Raw genomic sequence first — 19,067 nt, forward strand, 5'->3', positions numbered from 1 at the left:
GACTCAGCACTGGGGAGGCTGCTGCTCAAATTCTGGGCTCAATTTTGGGCTCCTCCCTTTGAGAAGGGCATTGAGGTTCTGGAGCATGTCCAGAGAAGAGCAACAAAGCTGGGGAAGGGTCTAGAGGAGCAGGTAAGGGACCTCAGGTTGTTCAGCCTGGAGCTCAAATTCTGGGCTCAATTTTGGGCTCCTCCCTTTGAGAAGGGCATTGAGGTTCTGGAGCATGTCCAGAGAAGAGCAACAAAGCTGGGGAAGGGTCTAGAGGAGCAGGTAAGGGACCTCAGGTTGTTCAGCCTGGACCAAAGGAGGCTAAGGAGAGACCTCACTCTCAACAGATCCCTGAAAGGATGCTGGAGCCAGTTGGGGGTTGGTCTCTTCTCCCAAGGAACAAGTTACAGGACAAGAGGAAACAGCCTTAAATTGTACCAGGGAGGTTTAGGTTGGATATTGAGACATTTCTTCCCTGAAACTGTTGTTTTAGCAGTGGACCAAGCTGCTCACGGAAGTGGTTGAATTCTCACCCCGGGGACATGTTTAAAAGCCGTGTAGATGTGGTGCTGAGGGACATGGTTTAGCAGTGGACTTGGTAGAGTGAGCTTAATGGTTGACCTAGATGATCTCAAAAGTGTTTTCCAACCAAAACAATTTTATGATTAAAATAGAGAAAAAAAAGCCTGAACAGGGCTTTATAAAAAAACCCAGGGCATTAAAATCCCAGCAAAAATGAAACGGGCATTGCTCGCGCTCAGCTGGCAGCAGCTATCAGGTACTTCAAGCCAAAAAGGCTCAAGCTGGGCTAATAATTGGCTGGGAAAGTTTCGGCGAGCACCTAAGGCAGGTGCTGGTGGAAGTGGTGCCGCTGAGTCAGCGCTCGGTGGACATCCCCACCACAGTCAGGAGAACCTGGGCTTTGCTATTTTTAGCCTGCAAGAATGCGGGCCACACCTTGCCCTGAAATCCCTGTATTCCCCTTCCAGTTTCAGGTGAGGGCCATGTCACCCTGAGCTTTTTACTGTCTTGATAACTCAGATATGTGATTGCAGCATCCTGCAAAATCTTCAGGTTACGTTAATGGCTTGACTCAATGATCTTAAAGGTCTTTTAAACCTAAACCATTCTATGATTTTATGATGTTTCTTGGCATCATAACTGCTTAGGCAGTTAGCAAATTTATTTCCTTCTTAGGAGGAGGTTTTCTTGCTCCTTTCCCCAGTTTTTCCTGTCTCTGTGTCCATATAGCACTGAAGTACACTCTTAACCCTGACTTTGCTGACATGGTGTAGTGGGTGACCGGGCAGTTAATGGTTGGACTATATTTTTTAAGGTCTTTCCCAACCTAAATGATTCTATGATTTTTATGGTTCTGTGTGATTTAAAGATGAGTGTTGTGCCACACAGGGGTTGACCGGTTTCCAAGGGGTGTGTTTAAATCCCTTGGGACGGGCAGTGTCTTGACAAACTGAACAGTGCATCATCCTGCACACAGAGGTGATGTCCCATGGCTGTGCTGCCGTTAATGGCTGTGCCTTCATCATTACCTTTTGGCCTTTCCTTGAGCTCCTTTCCAACCTGTTGTTCTGATTCTATGACTCTATTCTCACCACAGGAGAGACATGGACCTGTCGGAGCAGGTCCAGAGGAGGCCATAAAAATGATCCAAGGGATGGAAGCCCTCTGGTGTAAGGCCAGGCTGAGAGAGTTGGGGCTGTTCAGCCTGGAGAAGAGAAGGCTCCAGGGAGACCTTATTGCAGCCTTTCAGTACTTAAAGGGAACTGTGAGAAAGATGGGGACAGACTTTTTAGTAGGGCCTGTTATAACAGGACAAGGGGTGGTGGCTTTAAACCAAAATAGGGGAGATTTAGGCTAGAGAGAAGGAAGAAAAGTTTGATGATGAGGGTGGGGAGACCCTGGCCCAGGTTGCCCAGAGAGGTGGTCAAAGCCCCATCCCTGGAACCATTCCAGGTGAGGTTGGACGGGGCTTTGAGCACCTGGCTCTAATTGTAGATGTCCCTGCTCGCTAGATGACCTTTCTAGGTCCCTTCCAGCCAAAAGCATTCTGTGGCTGTGTCATTTCCCATAGGGCCAGGGATAACAAGGACACCATCACTTTTTGACATGAGTGTTGTTTGTAGTCACATCCCATCTAGGGCTGACAAAAACCTGTGCTGGTAACACAGTCCCTTCCCAGCTGTGTGCCCTGGACTCCCTTATACAGGCAGCAATCAAAAGACAAAGTGAATTCTTCATCCCTGGTAGGTAAAAATGCTGCAAATGTTCTTATTGCTCTAGTACGTTCACAGAACAATTTGGGTTGGAGGTGAGGTGCGAGTGTCACCTGGGGCCAACCCTGCTTGAAGCTGGACCCCTGATATCCTCCCACCCCTTATTCCAGGCTGCTCAGGGTGATGCTGGTGCTCAAAGAAGCACTAAAGTATAGTAACTGTGGCCATTTGTCTTTGCTTCCTGCAGAAAATCTGGATCCTGGTACTAATCTCTTACTGCTTATTGTCATAAACAGGACTAAACCCCCCAGTTTAATTGCTGACCAGCAGACCTCTCCCAAACCTGGCTTCAGCTGTGGAAGAAAGCCAGCGACACGCCATTCAAAAGTAATTATTTTTATTTCAACTCTATAAAGTATACAACAGGCACTCGGCAATTACAGCTGCAGGGAAAATACAGAGCAAAACAAAAGCGGTTAAAGGTTATGAAAAAAAAGTTCTTAAATCTACATCAAAAGAGTGCAACCGGCCGACGACCGGTGGATGACCGACATTTGTCCGACAAACAAAACCTCTTTCAGGTAAGACGAAAATGGGAGAAAATAAGAATATAAACCAAAGGGCAGGTGTAAAACCAGCCTAAATTTGGACTCGGGACGATAGGCAACTCTGAATGAAAAGTTCCCCTTTTGCCAGTAAAGCCCTAAAAGTGCCCAAGTCTCAGCGTTACGACTGGTTTACATGGCCGAGGAGCTGCGGAGGAGCTTCCAGCTTTCCAGCTCGGCCCCGCGGAGCGCCGAGGGCTCACCTCCGCCGTGGGCTGCAGGCAGAAGGAGTCAGGGGAAAATGCTGCTCTTTTTCTTTTCCCCCAGGGTGGGACATTTCTAAAAGGGTTTGTGTAAGACTGGAGGCTGGCGCTGGACGGCACGATGGGTTGGATCTGCACAGCTTAGCAAAACAGGAATACCTGTCTACGGACTGATAGGATGTCATATATTAATTTGACCCGCACGTAACATTTATACATTTCACAGAAATGACTCTGTATCTCATTAACAGATACACAGCTCTGGTACATTGAACAGAAATAAGAGAACGACTTCATCATTTCTGTAATTCATCAATATTATATAATAAAGGCTTAGAAATTGGTAGCAGAAAGAACTGTAAAACGCAGCAAGCTAAGAAAGGACGACATTTTGAGGTGTGTTTGTCTTTGTCATGCAGCATAACACCAAATTTGTAAATTTTTTTTTTTTTTTTAAATAGGATGCCATGGATTTAAGGCACTTGCAACAATGCCAGATAGCTAGTCATGTTCTAAAACTATGGGACAGATGAGTTAACAGTACAGTTGACGTAAAGTTTAATAATACTGACAATTATGACATTAATTCAAGTCTACCTTGATCTAAAAACATTACATTACAAATAAGAAAATGAAGTAATAATGCCATGGGACTCCAACAGAAAAAGATATATGTGTACCACAAAATATCAACACGAAAATACCTATTTACATAAATATTCGCTTTGTGGTCCTGTTGTTAAATAAGAGTTTGCTATGTGAGAAGCTACGGATCGTCTGTGTCTTAACACCACCAATCTTAATACACTCATTTTAAATACGGGAGCTGATTTCCCCTTAGGTAAATACGCCGTCGCCCCGTATGTTAAAAGAAGGAGACAAAGAAGGAAGGACAGTAAAGTGGAAACACAGAGGCAATCCATTGTGGTGAATATATATATATAATGCAACTCAAACATATTACTTATAAATGAAGGCGTTTATCATATACATATGCTAAGTATGTTGTTTATGCTTAGGAAAGGTGACAGAAGGCAAGGGAGGTGTCTGATATCAAAATAAACTTATATTCAGTACAGCACATGCCACACGCTGCAGGGATTAATTACTGCATTTGGCATGAGGAAAAAAGGGGTAGGAAGAAGGAAAAATAACTCACCAGCCCATTTTAAACCCTTCTTCCCATAACATTTTTTTTGGATTGTCTTCCAAAACTGTTGTGATACCCTTTCCTCCTGGCAGCCCCTTGACTGACAACTGCATCTCAGCTACTAAATACCATCATTTTGGGCAAACTCGTCTCTACATTCATCTGTACAAAGTTACCAACAGCAAGTTTTCTCCTCCAATGTTGCTGCATGGTTGAGTGAAAAAACACGGGCTTGTGAGCAAAGAATTCAGATTTTAGGCAGGAGCCTGTTTGCTGAGACGCCCAGTGATTATTTTAGCCCTAGTACTCAGCATTCAGCATCTTCCATCCCTCAGGTAAAGGCTGAAAAGCCAGCATGTATTTGCCCTACACAAGGAATTCCCGGGAGATGTAGCTACTGTTGTTTTCCCTATGGTTTTGAAGGCAAACAAGGTTTTGACGATGAATGAATAGTGGAAATAACCTGAAGTTACTGTGCCTACGGTGTTGCCTCACCCTTCAGAAAATTAAGACGGAAATTTAGTGACACAGACCAGTTTCAAAGGTGTGATGATGACTGAGCTCTTTAGTTTACTGATAAAAGAGTCAGTGCTGTCACAGAAGGGAAGAAAATCCCTTTTTAATATCCTCTGTTAAGTCACTCTCATTAGGAACATGGAAAAAAAGTCAGGATTTAGCATCAGGGAAATTCTTTTGCTGTTAAATCATAAATTTTCTGCATACTATTCAGGCAAAAATCATAGGAATGACTTTTCAGCAGAAGTAGATCTTTCAGCTTCAGTGTATACAACAGTGCCTGACAGCTCTTAGATGAAATGGGGCAGATTTGGGCTAATTTGGGGGTGGAGCATGGTCTGCTCTAGTGCCTGAAAGCTGATGTTTCTTGTTGGTAGGAAGGAATAAACTTTTAGTTCCATGTATATGCAAGAAACAGGTATCCAAGAGAGGATTCCTCTGCTATGTCAAATAAATCAGAGGAGTCTGCACTCAAGCAAAGGAGAAGCAGTGGAAGTAAGGGAAAAGCATACACATGATAATATTGTTTTCCTCATCTCTTTCTGTTTTCCATACAAGCCGACTCAGCTGCAGGCATCCCCATCCCTGGGGCCCTGCTGCACCGGAGACATGGGGACCTTGCACAGACACATCCCCTATCATTTTTTCATTCAATTCCACTGACTTCCCTGTGGAGCTCCTTAGTCTGGTGAGGCATCAGGATTCCATTTTTAAGTGCAATACTATAAACAGAGCCAGCAAGCTGGCCCAGTACCACCTTTTATTTTAATTAGCTCTGTACTGAACACAGAAGAGATGCAGACGTGGAGATGGGAAATCATCTAAGAGCATGATGGAGAATGATGCCTCTTGCTACATATTTCTGAAATGGTGGTTGACTGAATAGGTCTATTCACAGATGAAGGATGTACATAGCACCTATAAAGTACATTACACAGGTCTCATGTTTTCCCTTTGGGTTCTATAAAGGTAAAAGTTTGATCTTAATTTTATGCCTAATAGCTAATCAATAAGACCAGTGGGCTGCTGTCACTTTATTACAGGACCATTATTTAAGCACTATTTTATATGTGAAACGGATTAATTTTATGATTTTTTTTCCATGCAGTTATGTCCTCGTACCAAGGGAAAGGGAAAAAAAAAAAGCCCCAGACATATTGTTACAGTGTGTTCTCAGCTGTATGAGAGAAGCGACCCATATCTGCCTTTAACAGGATCTAGAACAGTTGTGCTTTTGTTTTACCAGGCTACAAAACCTCCAAATTCTCAAAAATAAAGAAAGGTAACATTCAGTCTTGCCATGAACACTGGTCAGAAAGAAAACGGACCAACTTTACCACTGCTTTGACATGAACTCTTTGTCCAGTACTGTTGCGGTCCTCCTTTGCTCCTACACTGGCCCAAAGCAGAAGACCTATGGAGTCTGGAGGGTGGGAGGAGCCCAGATCCTGCACTGTATTTAGCTACAGGACTTAATAAATTACTATTGATCCTACTGATAAAGCCAGTACCTTGCAGCTAGAATTAAGTGCGTCTTACACTACGTATCTCTCGACTTTTATAATTAAGAGCGTAGCAAGATCTTCGCAGTGATAGAAAACAGGTTTCTTTACTGGTGAAAGGCCTTGTGTCAGGACCACCATGTCAACTGCTATTTTAAGTTCGAACATAAAACATGAAGAGCGCTATTGTCATCTAAGCGATAAGTCCTAATGCCACTGTAGTTACTGTAGCAGCATCAATCAAGGCATCATGGTGACCCCGAGCACTAATCCTCCCCAGTTCTTTCGGTTTTGCTGGCAGCCATGTCCCAGGAAGCTGTCTTCAGCAAGGCAGAAGCAGGTAAGAGAAATACTTTAAAAATCTATGTCCCATCCTGAGTTGTCATCAGGGGGTGGTTCATCACTGTCCTCCGGGAAGCTGTCAAAGTTGCTTGTGTCTGTTGGAGATGCAACCTGCAGAAAGAAGAGAGTGACAAGAAAGGGATGGTTATCAAAGTGGACCTCTGCAGACATCTCCTCTCTGTCACACAACCGTTATGGTGCAAAAGCATTTGTTGCCAACTGCAGCAAGCAAGAAAAGTTCTGCATTCCACAACTTTTTGTCGAACCCCAGGAGTTACCCACAGCCCCCCCCCAACTCAAATGATCCAGGGCCTCTATAGGCCCTCTAGTTCAAGAGCAACTGCCCCACTCATTGGTACAAGGTCTGTAGAAAAGCCTTGGGCCTCCTCAAAGCCCAGGATTTCCAATTTATGACTCCAGGATCCTGAATTTGAAGTTGTCAGCTGGGCCTCTGCTGCCTTCAAGTTTCCTGACAAATATTGCTCAGTCTAGGAAGCCTACCAGAGAAACCCACCTTCCTAGGATGGAGACCAAGTACTTTAAAAAAAAAAAGAGGTAATTTAAAATCTACTGTAGCGAGATAACATCTATTTTTTTTTCAGTGATGGACAGTGTGTAAGTGGACTGCACTAGGTGAAAGCATCTAGGGAGCTCACCAGAGCCGTTCTGCAGATGTCCACTCTGGGAGCACCTAGCAAGGCAGGAACTATTTTTTGAGCTCTGGTTAGATGAGGCTTTAAGGGAAATAAGTCTTGCTTTGGGCAGTGGATTGCCATTTGTGTTTGTCTGACAAAATAAGAAGGCTGAGTGTATCTTACACCTCAAACATAGAGGGTGTTTTTTTTTCTTAGAAGAAATACAGTTTGGGGAAAAACGGTTGGATGAGTTGTTCTCTGCTGATTTATATGTGGTGCTCATGCTGTTATGTGTGATTCCCCATAACTCTGAGGTCCAGGTCACCTACATGGCTGCTGTCCTTCACAGTCAGAGACATGGGAGCAAATGCTTCTTCTCAGTGTCCTGTCCAACCAAGAAGGGACACTAGATTTACCTCCTGCCCATCCAAGACTCATAGAATCATTTAGGTTGGAAAAGACCTTTAAGATCAAGCTTAACCATTAAGCTAACACTGCCAAACTCATCACTAAACCAATATCACTCAGCACCACATCTCCATGGCTTTTAAATCTCTCCAGGGATGGGGACTCCACCACTGCCCTGGGCAGCCTCTTCCAGGCCTGGACAACCCTTTCAATGAAGAAATTTTTCCTAATGTCCAACCTAAATGTGCAACCCTGGTGCAACTTGAGGCTGTTTCCTCTTGTCTTGTCACTTGCTCCTTGGGAGAAGAGACCAAACCTCAACTCGCTCAAACCTGTGAGTTTGTTGTTGAGCACAAGGTCTCCCCTGAGCCTCCTTTTCTCCAGACTCAACAACCCCAGGTCCCTCAGCCACTCCTCACAAGACATGGGCTCTAGACCCTTCTTTCCCAGATTCATTGCCTTTGTCTGGCATGCTCCAGAACCTCAATATCCTTGTTGGAGTGAGGGGCCCAAAACTGAACCCAGGATTTGAGGTGCAGCCTCCCCAGTGCCTAGTCCAGGCAGGATGATCCCTGCCCTAGTCCTGCTGGCCCTAGTAGTGCTGATCCAAGCCAGGATGCTGGTGGCCTTCTTGGCTATCTGGACACTGCTGGCTCTTTTTCAGGTGGTTGTCAACCAGCATCTGCAGGTCCTTTTCTGCCAGGCAGAAGATAAGCTCAGATGTCAGTATCAGCTATTTAGCTGCTTACCAACATCAGGGCTTGAGATTAATCATGGTGCAGAGATCTGCACATCTTTCTCGAAGACAAGAGCTGTGATGCCAGACGGGACATCTTTGGAAGAGTCAAGAAGCAGAAGCTTTTCATGACATCTACTGTCACAGATTGAAGCGGTGGCATCGAGGCTCAGCTGGTCCCTGAAGTAATGTCCTAGAAGCAGGCTGTAAACTGGGATCTCCTATAATCCTGTGGAATAATGATCTGAAGGAGTAGTTTTTGATTACCTCCTTGGTAGTACCACAGAACTTCTGATAAGGGTTTAAGAGCTGGGGAGGTTTTTTCCTTGAGAAAACAGCCAGTCTCTATGTTTAGTCCTGCTGGCTTGTTTCCAGCTAACAAGGAGAGGTGCACTGACTAAAAGAAAACCTGATTTCTTCTCCCAGAACCATGTATCTTAGGTCACTTTTCAGATAGGGACCTTACTGTCAGTTGGGACTTTGGCCAAAGCAGACTTTGGCCAAAGCAACTGAGCTGGCTGTGGAAAACGAAGCTGAGTGGGACTAACAGCTTTGGGGCGGACCAAGATCACCAGTCAATGGAGGCATGTTTTGGAGAGGATCTCAGGACTATGCCTAAAGAAGCTGTTACTCCTAAGAGCTCTAGGAAAGAATGAGCTGCACTGAACTGGGACTAAAGGAACGTATGGCTGTCAGCAACGAGTTGTCCTGGAAGAATGACTCCTCTGAAGAGAGGATGTTCCCATCTACTTCACACGGCCTTGATGGTGGTGTGCTGGCAAAAATGGTCTCAGTAGATCACTCACTATTAAGAGTAGTCACAGGCATGTCCCCTGGAAGGATGTCACCAGACCTATGAACATACAGCCTTGATGGTGCCAAGAAATAATGTCAACAAAGCAAACTGGGTGGTCACACAACCCTTTTCTCTTATAGCATTGGACCTAACTGAAAAAGCAAACGTGTGATTTCCTGCACAACAAGCTGGAGAGTATCCTTCCTCTAAGCAATGGCAAAGGAGCAGAGACCACTTCTGGTGGTGGAGAAACATCACAGCTTGGAGACATCAAGGAGCAGTTCATGGCTATAGAGAGCAGATGCTGTTGAAGTCACTGCTGCCAGCTGTGCTATCTGAAGGTTAGACACAGAACCACAGAATGGTTTGGGTTGGACAGGAGCTTTCAAGGTCAACCCTCCGGCAGTGAGCAGGGACATCTGCAACTAGAGCAGGTTGCTCAGAGCCCTGTCCAGCCTCAACTGGAATGGTTCCAAGGATGTGGCTTCTACCACCCTTCTGGGCAACCTGGCCCAGTGTCCCACCACACTCAGTGTAAAACATTTCTTCCTTCTCCCTAGTCTGAATCTCCCTCTTTTAGTTTAAAGCTACAACCCCTTGCCCTGTCACAAAAGGTCCTGCTAAAAAGATTGTCCTCAGCTTTCTGGCAGGCCCCTTTAAGTACTGGAAGATTGTCAGAAGGTGTCCCTGAAGCCCTCTCTTCTCCAGGCTGAACAACCCCAGCTCGCTCAGCCTGTCTTCACAGGAGCCCTCTGATCATTCTTGAGACCTCCTCTGGACCTGTCAAAGCAGGTGTCACACGTATTGACGTGTCTTTCAATGCAGGGTCCGTATGTATCTTGGGTGAAAGCAGTATTGGAAATGTTCTTAATAAACTAAAAAGCCACTAAAAATAATTAAGACAAACACAGTGGGGCATTTTCAGGCTACGCTGAAATCCCACATAGGTAAACTATGGATGTAAAGCAGCAAACTTGAGTTTACTGTCTGACTTGAAATGTGGTGAGTATACTGAAGACAAATTTATAGCTGTTAAAAAGAAGCTTAAAAGAAAAAAAAAAAAAAAAACCAACCCACAGTTTTGATTTATAAAACATTTCTATGTTCTTTGGGCATCCCGTTTTAGGCAGATATTTGCAAAAGTCCTTTTTCCTCCCACTGACTGCCAGTAATTTCTGCAGCCCATAGTGCAAAAGAGGGGGGATGAAAAACACTTTCACTCTTTCATAGCCACCAAAAAAACTTTGGGATGACAGATTCAGCCCCCGAGCTGTGCCTGCCATTGCTGCAGAAGGTGCAGGACCACGGGTGGATGGAGCAACAGGGTGCAATTAAACACGATTGCTAATGTCATTCTCTTGTTGATCCCGCAGGAGAGGCACAGAGAGAAAGGGATTAAGCTGAAACAAGGAGGGGAGGCTGCAGAACAGAAGGGACCAAGGTAATTTCTATCAGCTAATCCTGTTTGGTTTCCCTTTGCGGCAGGCTTTGTGGGGAAAGAGCTCACAAAGACATCAAAGGAAGAGCTTTGCTCCAAAGGAAAATGAATCGAGCTGTCCCTCCGCGTCTGCTCCCGGTTAAACATAAACTAGGCGGTAACAGGGCTTTTCATGTAGGACACGGACGCAGGGGAAAAAAGGGTGGAAAGAACAAAAGACAAGACAGAAGGAAAGGTTAGTGCAAAAGAAAAGGGAGATGGCATACAAATCCCACTTGCCTCATCAAAAGAAATAAGAACAGTGAAAGAAAGAGGAGGCATCTGAGAGAAGGGGTGAAAGTGGCAGCCCTCCACCCAAAGATGAAAAGTAGATGGAAGAACAAATGGAGCAGGTGAAGAAGAGAGAAATGTGTAGTAGTGAGGGATCCCACCCTATCTCCTGCTGTAAAGTGCATTTCATGCAGTCATGCCCTCCCCAAACCATCTTCTCCTGGAAAAGGCTGCCCATAGATCGAGTATAGCTGGGAATATCTCTAATGTGACTTCTTCAAGCATCTTCAGAAGAAATAAAGCACATGCTGTCACCACTTAATTACAGTTAATGCTCACAGCATTCGTGTATGAGAAATTTATGGGAGAAAACAAGTAGGTAAACTTACACTTGGTATTATAGGAGGTGTCAGTGTCCCTTTTCGTAACCCTTCCCAGTTAAAGCCTTCAAACCATCTAGAAGGGAGGGAATAATTAAACAGTTAGAAATAACGTGCAAATCTCTCTGTAGCACAAAATGAAACGGACATTGCTTAAATGGTAGGTTTCAACTCCTGTAGTCATCTTCTTCAAATTGTCCAATTAGCCTGCATAATTTTACCTGTCATCTTTCTGTATGTTTTTTTGGGACTGAAAATGAAGGGTGTAGAGCAACCCAGTGGTGATATTATGGCACACACAAATTACCAAGGCTCAGAAGAAAACCATTCTTTGCTGCAGGTGTCCTGGCAGCTGCTCTTGTCTTTCTACAGGGTTGAACCCTTTCATATGAGACCCCTCATGCCCTTTCTTCATATGAGACTGAGAGCAAAGGGCAGGCATAGGGATGTCCTTCTCCTGGTTTGGGCACCTTGGGTTTACTCAAACTACATCAGCTTAAGTGGGTGGATGAGCCCTGAGCTGAGCCTTCAACTCATCCACCCCAAATGTCCATTCAATCAATTTCTTTTGCTTTGGGGATGGGAGAAGAGAAGGACCAGCATGGATGGATGAGGTAACCTGCTTCTGCGATGGGCCTCTACCTTGTCCTTATCCCCCTCCAGCAGTGTGGAAACCTAGTAGACATCACTTAACAACTCTCTACCACCAGATCTAGAGGGAAGATGAATTAACATCATGGGTAGAGAGATGACTGTTGGGCTTGGGGGAAATCAAGGAACACCTTGGAAAGTGATTCTGCAAAACAAAACAAAACAAAACAAAACAAAACAAAAATGCAAGCAAACTTTTGGATTGCTTCCAAATGCTCTTCTGCAAATTAGAGTAATTAGAGCAGAATGGTCAATGTGCAAAGCTCATAGGCAACGCTGGCATCAATACCAAAGCACTGTGAAAACAGTCTGATGGGAATTCAATTAGAGACTAAAGCACACTAGAAGAGAAAGGCCAAAAGAGTTTAATAACAGCATTTTTTTTCTGAAAATTGAAGTGTTTGAAGTATGTATTTCTGTGGGTTGGATCTGATGGATGGTGGAGAAGACACTTACTTGTGCTTTTGGATATCTTTCACTCCATTTTTCAAGTTCCCTAATCTTTCTGATGGATTGTCCCTACAAAATGAATAACAAATTGGTTACTTTCTTAATCCTTCTGAATGACTCATTTCTTTGAAAATAACATCAAAGTGATTATAGTTTATGTACTTACCTGCATAGTTTTTTAATTAAATTAGCAGCATTTTTGGCAATCTTCTTTGGAAATTCAATCATGTCTATTCCCCTTAATATGATGTTATAGGTCTTCATGGGGTCTGGGCCTGAGAAAGGGGGACTTAGGGGGAAGAGAAAAATCAAGAAGATGAAAATGTTGTCTTTGAAAAAGCACGGAAGATTGATTAAAAAAAAATAAATCCAGAACAAAACACAGTACCCTACTGAAATGAAAAAAGGTAGATGACAACTAGCAATGCTTTTTTTCCTCTGATCTCAACCATTTCTCACCCAAGGAGCTTGGATTCTGTCTGGATTTCAGTGATGCTGGCTGCAGGGAGGTACCAAAGAGTAGTTTTCCAGAGCAGCACATGCTAAACCTCTTCTTTCCATGATGGCCCATGTCCCAACATCCCGAGGAACAAGGGTCAAGCTACACTGGCTGGTTTATTCTGTTTAATGTTGTGACATGCTTTCAATGGGGATTCATTAGGACTCCATCAGTTTAACAGAATAGGGGCCTAGGTCCAGCCCCAAAGATTAAATAGATTGAGGTGATGGATGCTTTTCAAGCTCCTGTATCTTGGAAGTGAATGATGGGGGATGAGGTGAAGAAGTGGCAGGGAGGCACTACCGCCAACAACACAAGGAAGTAAAGAAGTGGCAGAAAGCCACTACTGCCAACATCAGCAGTAATATATTTCCCAAAGTAAAGGGATGGACATAGGGACTGAAGCCCCCATGCTGTCAGATCTACCTCCTCCTCCTCAGACGTGTGTGAGCTTACCACTGCACCTCCCCAGCTGAATTCCAAACCCTTTCCCTTTCCCCACCATATTAATGAAGTTTTGGTGTCACTTCACAGAATTTCCTAAAAAGCCTGCTCGTGTCTTACACTTTGAGAGATCTGCATGGAAGTGTTTTCTACTTAAAAGTGGAAAAATGGATTATTTTATTCAGCAGCACAGTGCTGTGCTGCTACAGCACATGGCAGCTCTGAACCTGCCCCTCGCCTAATCAGGGTGACAACGGCAGAAATATTTGGATCTATTCTCAGCAGCAGCGCCGGCCCTGATGCCCATACCTGCCAGTCAGGAGTTCATACATTAAGATTCCCAGTGACCAGTAGTCTGCCGAAATGTCGTGACCTTTGTTCAGGATGATCTCAGGGGCTACATACTCTGGGGTTCCACAAAAAGTCCATGTTTTCTTTCCAAATCCTATTTTCTTTGCAAAGCCAAAATCGACCTGCGGAAAGGAGCAGAGTACCATCAGGGCAGAGCACGAGAGGGAATGTCAGCCATGGGCTCCGCTCCTCTTGAAGTGAAGCAAAGCAGAAAAGAGGTTTCCTCGTGGGAATATTCTCCTGAATAAAGCATCATAGGTTGTTCCAGGAGCAGGCAACTGCAGTGACCTTTGCACCATTTTATCCTTCATTGTATAAAAGGAAAATTCGGGCGAGGGAAGAAGAAAAAATGCCAACACCCAGGGTTTCTTGGAAGACACAGCTTTGTATTGTTCACAGCTCAGGTTGATTTGTTTTGCTTTTGTTTTGTTTTAAACTCCCAGTCTTTACTTGAGCCAGGAACTATTTAGGCTAAACACCATTTTAGCATCTACTGAAAAGTTCAGATTTCTCTCCTAGTAGAGGGAGTCATGCAGTACAATGAGTGTCCTCCCAATTCTCTCAATTTACTTGAGGTGGTTTCAGCGTGCTGGTGGGCTCACAAACCTCTCAGCATGCCATTATAGCAGTGATGGAAAATCATGGAAAATCAGATTATACTCGGAACTGAGGTGTCCTTTGGGGCCCAGGCAGTGCTCAGGTTAATAGGTTTACTCTTCTTCTAGCTCTACACCCTCTGCCCTCCCCTGCCTCAGTGCTGTCTTGGCACACAGCTGTGGTCTGCAGCACACTCTGCTGTCCCTTGATGGCTGTGAAATGCTCCTACACCTTGAGCTGGCCAGGAGCAAAATGTCCTACATGGTCACAGTCCTACAAGGGACCTGGGACACTTCCCATGCTAGAAGTTTTGATCCACAAAAATCAAAATGTCTAAGGAGCTGGGGGTTTGGTCACGGGACACGCACAAACCCTGATTCATAGCCTCTTGGAGTGGGGAGAAGGACTCTACAATGAGTTTTGAGGCAAAAAAAGTAATGAGTGAACAAAGCAATACAGCCAAACCCATTAGAAACTCCCTAATTTGTGTGTGTGTGTGTGTGTGAATGTCTCGCATAAATTCCTGTGCTCTTTTGAGGAGGTGGATCTTGCAGGGGGACAGTACTGAGCAGGACCACGGTGTTCTGGGACGAGCATTTTCAGGCAGAGCCCTATGCAATTGTATCAGAGGAGATTGTACATATCAGCTGGGTGTGTTATCAGTGCTAAAACATAAGTGGCCCTTGTAAGGAAAGAAGCTGTGCCGGTCACAGTGCAGCAACACAGCCCAGAGCAATTAATAATAATAACATCTTGCCATGACAGTGGCATGATTAATATTTCCACTAAGAACACCTTTTTTTTGTTCCTTACACAAAGGACCTGACACAGAAATAGTAGCTTGCAAAACTTGCTTCACCAGCCACCTGTAAAGCCCACAGCTGCAAGTCAACCCCTTTCTCACCAAAAGTTTCAGACACCTATTTTCAAATTACACTTAGTCTTTCAGCAGCTCCAAACCAGCTGGATGGATTTCTCTTGCTGCTCTTCCCTAAACCTTTCCACTTCAGGACCATAGATCTGAATTTCAAGCCAGAATTAGTGTTTCCCAGCTCAGCTTTACCCTGAACCTCAGTATGCTGGAGACAGGGAAAACATCCTGGTGGTGGGTGATGACACCCTTGTCCTGATTGCACCTCAGCATCTACTAATGGCCATCATCAGAGACAGGATCCTGGGTTGGATGGACTTTACTTCTAACCATCTATGGCTAATTCTGTGTTTTCCTCTACCCCTAACAATAGTTGTCTGACTTACTTTGGCCAAACCAGACTGCTGCAGGCACTCACCAGTTTGGCATAACCTCGATGATCCAGAATGAGGTTCTCTGGCTTGAGGTCCCTATAAATGATCCCTTTGGAATGCAAATAGGCAAAAGCTTCGACCACACACGCTGTGTAAAACCTGGTTGTAGAATCCTCAAATGAACCTCTGCATAAAACAAGAGAGGGAAAGGGGATAAAGTCATTAGATCTCTTCTCTTATTGGACTTCACCTATTGTCAAAGTATCTCTACAGCTCAGTAGAATCACTCTAATACCTGGAAAGTGCTTGTTGCTAAACTCACTTTTATATATAAATTTAATTGCATTTCCATGTTATCATTTTTGCTTTCAATCCACCTTCATATCAAACATTCAAATTGAAAATATTTTTATTTAATATAAAAATATTCTGTTTTATTTTATAATTGCACCTCATAGAAATAAAATTTACAGGTTCCTTCTAAATACAGTATGATTTTTAAACTATAATCTTTGTCTTTTGGGCGCTAAAGCTATTTGGGTCTGTGGAGACTAAAACCACCCTTGTTCTATTGTTCACAGCCAAGAAAAAAGGCAAAAAAATTACAGTTGCTGGGACTTGAAGTGTTAAATTGTAATTGTAAATTCAGCATAAACTACACTTTTGGATCCTTGTTTCAGCACCAGTTTGCAACCAGTATTCCAAAGCAAACCATAGTCCCTGCCTGCTGGGAGGTGGTAGGAGCTGGCTGAGCTCAGGAGCACGCCTAAGCTATAGGTGGCAGCAGAACCACAACATAAAGCCGAGAGAATTCAAGATGAAATTATCAGGCTCTGACAAGAATGATGAAAACTACCACCCGGCACCTGCTAACTTTGCTGTGCTTCTTTTTTTAATGGTCCAGAGAAGGTATGCTGTTAGGAGAAGGAAGAAAAGAAGTTCAGGGGTCTAGAGACCAAGTCTTGTGAGGATTGGCTGAGGGACCTGAGGCTGTTGAGCCTGGAGAAAAAGAGGCTCAGGGGAGACTTTCTGGCTCTCAGCAACTTGCTGGAAGGAGGCTGGAGCCAGGTGGGGGAAGGTCTCTCCTCATGTTGTGCTAAGGGAGGTTTAGGCTGGATAGTAGGAAAAACTTCTTCTCTGATACTATTGTTAAGCAGTGGACCAGGCTGCCCAGGGCAGTGGTTGAATCCTCATCCCTGGATGTGTTTAAAAGTTGTGGAGATGTGGTGCTGAGGGACATGGTTTAGTGGGGGGTTTGGCACTGCTGGGTTAACAGTTGGACTGGATGATCTTGATCTCTTCCAACCAAAACGATTCTATGATTCCATGACTTACAAAAAATCTATTCTAGGTAATTAAAAAATAATTTAATCTTTGTTTTCTGATCCATCTTCCCAATGTGTTTTTTTTTGTCTTTCCAAATTTAATTAAAAGATGTTGCCATTATGAGCCTGTTACATATTTACACGCAATTCACCAGATCTTCTCTTGCCCTGGGGGCATAACACACACGTCCCACATACACCCACCCAACCCACCTGCCACCTACTCACCCACAACCAAACCCCGATGCTGCGGGGTCAATCCCTCCCGAGGCAGGAAATACCAGGAGCACATTTGCTGGTGCATTATGGCATGGTATGTAATTACACTCTTTTCCAGCTCATTTTTCCCATAGCACTTCCGTGTCCCCAGAGCGTAGTGCTCCTTGCAGGGTGTGGATTTGGTGCACAGCCCCGTGTCCCACTTTGGTGAGTGGCCCTCGTGTAAAATGTGATATCTGGACTAAAAGCTGATGCAGAACTATTGATTTCCTCCTGCTCATCGCTAGCATACCTGACTGTGTCATAAATAGTAAAGAAGTATTAATAGACATTGTTGGTCACATTTCCCCTGTGACAGAGGTGGATGTTGTCGATTAAGTTACAAAGGGTGGGCAATAGAGCAACAACTGAGATGAAAACAGCAGGTCTTTCTCTGGGATGGGAAATGGTGATTTTTCAGATGATGTTGAAGAAGTCTGCATTTTTTACCTTGAAAATGCACTTCTCCACAGATTTCATTCACAGCTGTGAACTCTCACTAACACCACTGCTGCCTGAGGGCCTTGGTTTCCTAGTCCAGAGTCTAAAAAGACCATGGTAGCAATTCCTAAAGGTGCTGCACTGGAAGGACCCTACCTCTGGAGGACATCTTGCAGGAAGGTAGGGAGACTGGCCCTGACATTGCACTTCCTGCAATGCCTGGATGCCCTGAAGGGTAATTTTCTGCCATCATACCTGGTCCTCAAAGTCTTTGTCACCCTTAGGACAATATGTCAGACCCAGGAAGCACAAAACAAGTGGAAATCACAAAGCTCAACACTGCTAATCCCGTGTTTCTCTATCAGGTGTCTGAGCCTTCAGATAGGTCCCCAAACACAAGAAACAGGACTGTGGGCACCAAGGACACAGTCATAAGTTCTGTGGTTGCAAGACGTTCTTGTTCTAGGTAGTTAAAAATTAAATTAGGTTAGATACTAGGAAGAAAGTGTTCACCATGAGGGTGGTGAGACACTGGAACAGGTTGCCCAGAAAGACTGTGGATTCCCCATCCTTTCAAGTGTTCAAGGCCACATTGGATCAGGCTCTGAGCAACCTGGTCTAGTAGGAGGTGCCCTTGCCTATGGCAGGGAGGTTGGAACTAGACAATCTCGAAGGTCTTTTCCAGCCCAAACCTCCGTGTCTAAATTAATTAATTAGATGAAAATTAGAATATGCTGCCAGTTATTTAGGAATACCCTTTAGAGATGAAGACATGGGGGAAAGGCAGTCAAAGACCTGTTGTAGATGCAATTCATCACATGACTACTATCATTACCTCCTATATTTTTTTCAGAGGGGCCATGATAAAGCAGCTCCGGGTCAGCCTCCACTTACACAAAGCCTTGTACATGCTGGACACAACCTAAATCCATCCCCATTGTCAGTTATAACTGGATTCACTTTGTCTCTAGTCAAATGCATAGAAATCAAAATAGCTCCTCACCTTTCTGACATCTTAAATCATACACAGCATGGTAAGATCCAAATTTTGCCCATGAAAGATAAAGACCTTTGGTTATCCAGAGGCACATAAGAAAATATTCCACTTTGTAGGACAATGTTTTCTTATAACTCACCTGTCCCTGAGAATTGTCCAGAGCTCTCCACCTAGGCAGGCTTCCATCAGCATGTACAGGTACTTGCTGTCCTTGAACGTCCTGTAGAGCCTGTTGTTGCCAAATGAAAAAAGTCATAAATAAATCAACAATACAAACGGAGGCACCAGTTGTTCCTGCTTCTCACAGCCTGTGGGCTTCATCCCAGGAAGCACCACAAGACTAAGGGGAATCTTTCAGAGCCAGTGCTACACTGAAGGAGATAATTTCAAGGTCTTTTCTTGGGTGGGAAATATTTAAACAGAAAAGGATGGGCATCTGAGAGGTGAATTCTGTTGTGGACCTCAGAAGAGGAGGTCACCACTATTCTGGGTGCTATATAAATATCTGCCATTTCTAACTGCAAAACCTGACACTTGGCTTTCCAGATGTGCTTGAAAGAAGTTTTCCTACTATTTTTATAACATCCATATCATCTCTAATCTTCA

The 19,067-nt window shown here is 44.3% G+C and overlaps 1 protein-coding gene across 1 annotated transcript; it reads right to left on the bottom strand.

The window, feature by feature from the left end:
• Positions 1–6,248: 6,248 nt before the first annotated feature.
• Positions 6,249–18,690, bottom strand: PRKG1 (protein kinase, cGMP-dependent, type I; the record flags this gene model as incomplete). Its single annotated transcript, XM_008948878.1, has 7 exons — positions 6,249–6,651; positions 11,213–11,279; positions 12,311–12,373; positions 12,471–12,593; positions 13,557–13,720; positions 15,485–15,626; positions 18,601–18,690. Coding segments are annotated over 7 exons (748 nt in total), but the record flags the coding sequence as incomplete, so codon positions are not given.
• Between the last annotated feature and the right edge of the window lie 377 nt (positions 18,691–19,067).

Source organism: Merops nubicus, unplaced genomic scaffold (assembly GCF_000691845.1).
Source record: "Merops nubicus isolate BGI_N331 unplaced genomic scaffold, ASM69184v1 scaffold1011, whole genome shotgun sequence".
In the NCBI taxonomy this organism is placed as follows: Eukaryota; Metazoa; Chordata; class Aves; order Coraciiformes; family Meropidae; genus Merops; species Merops nubicus.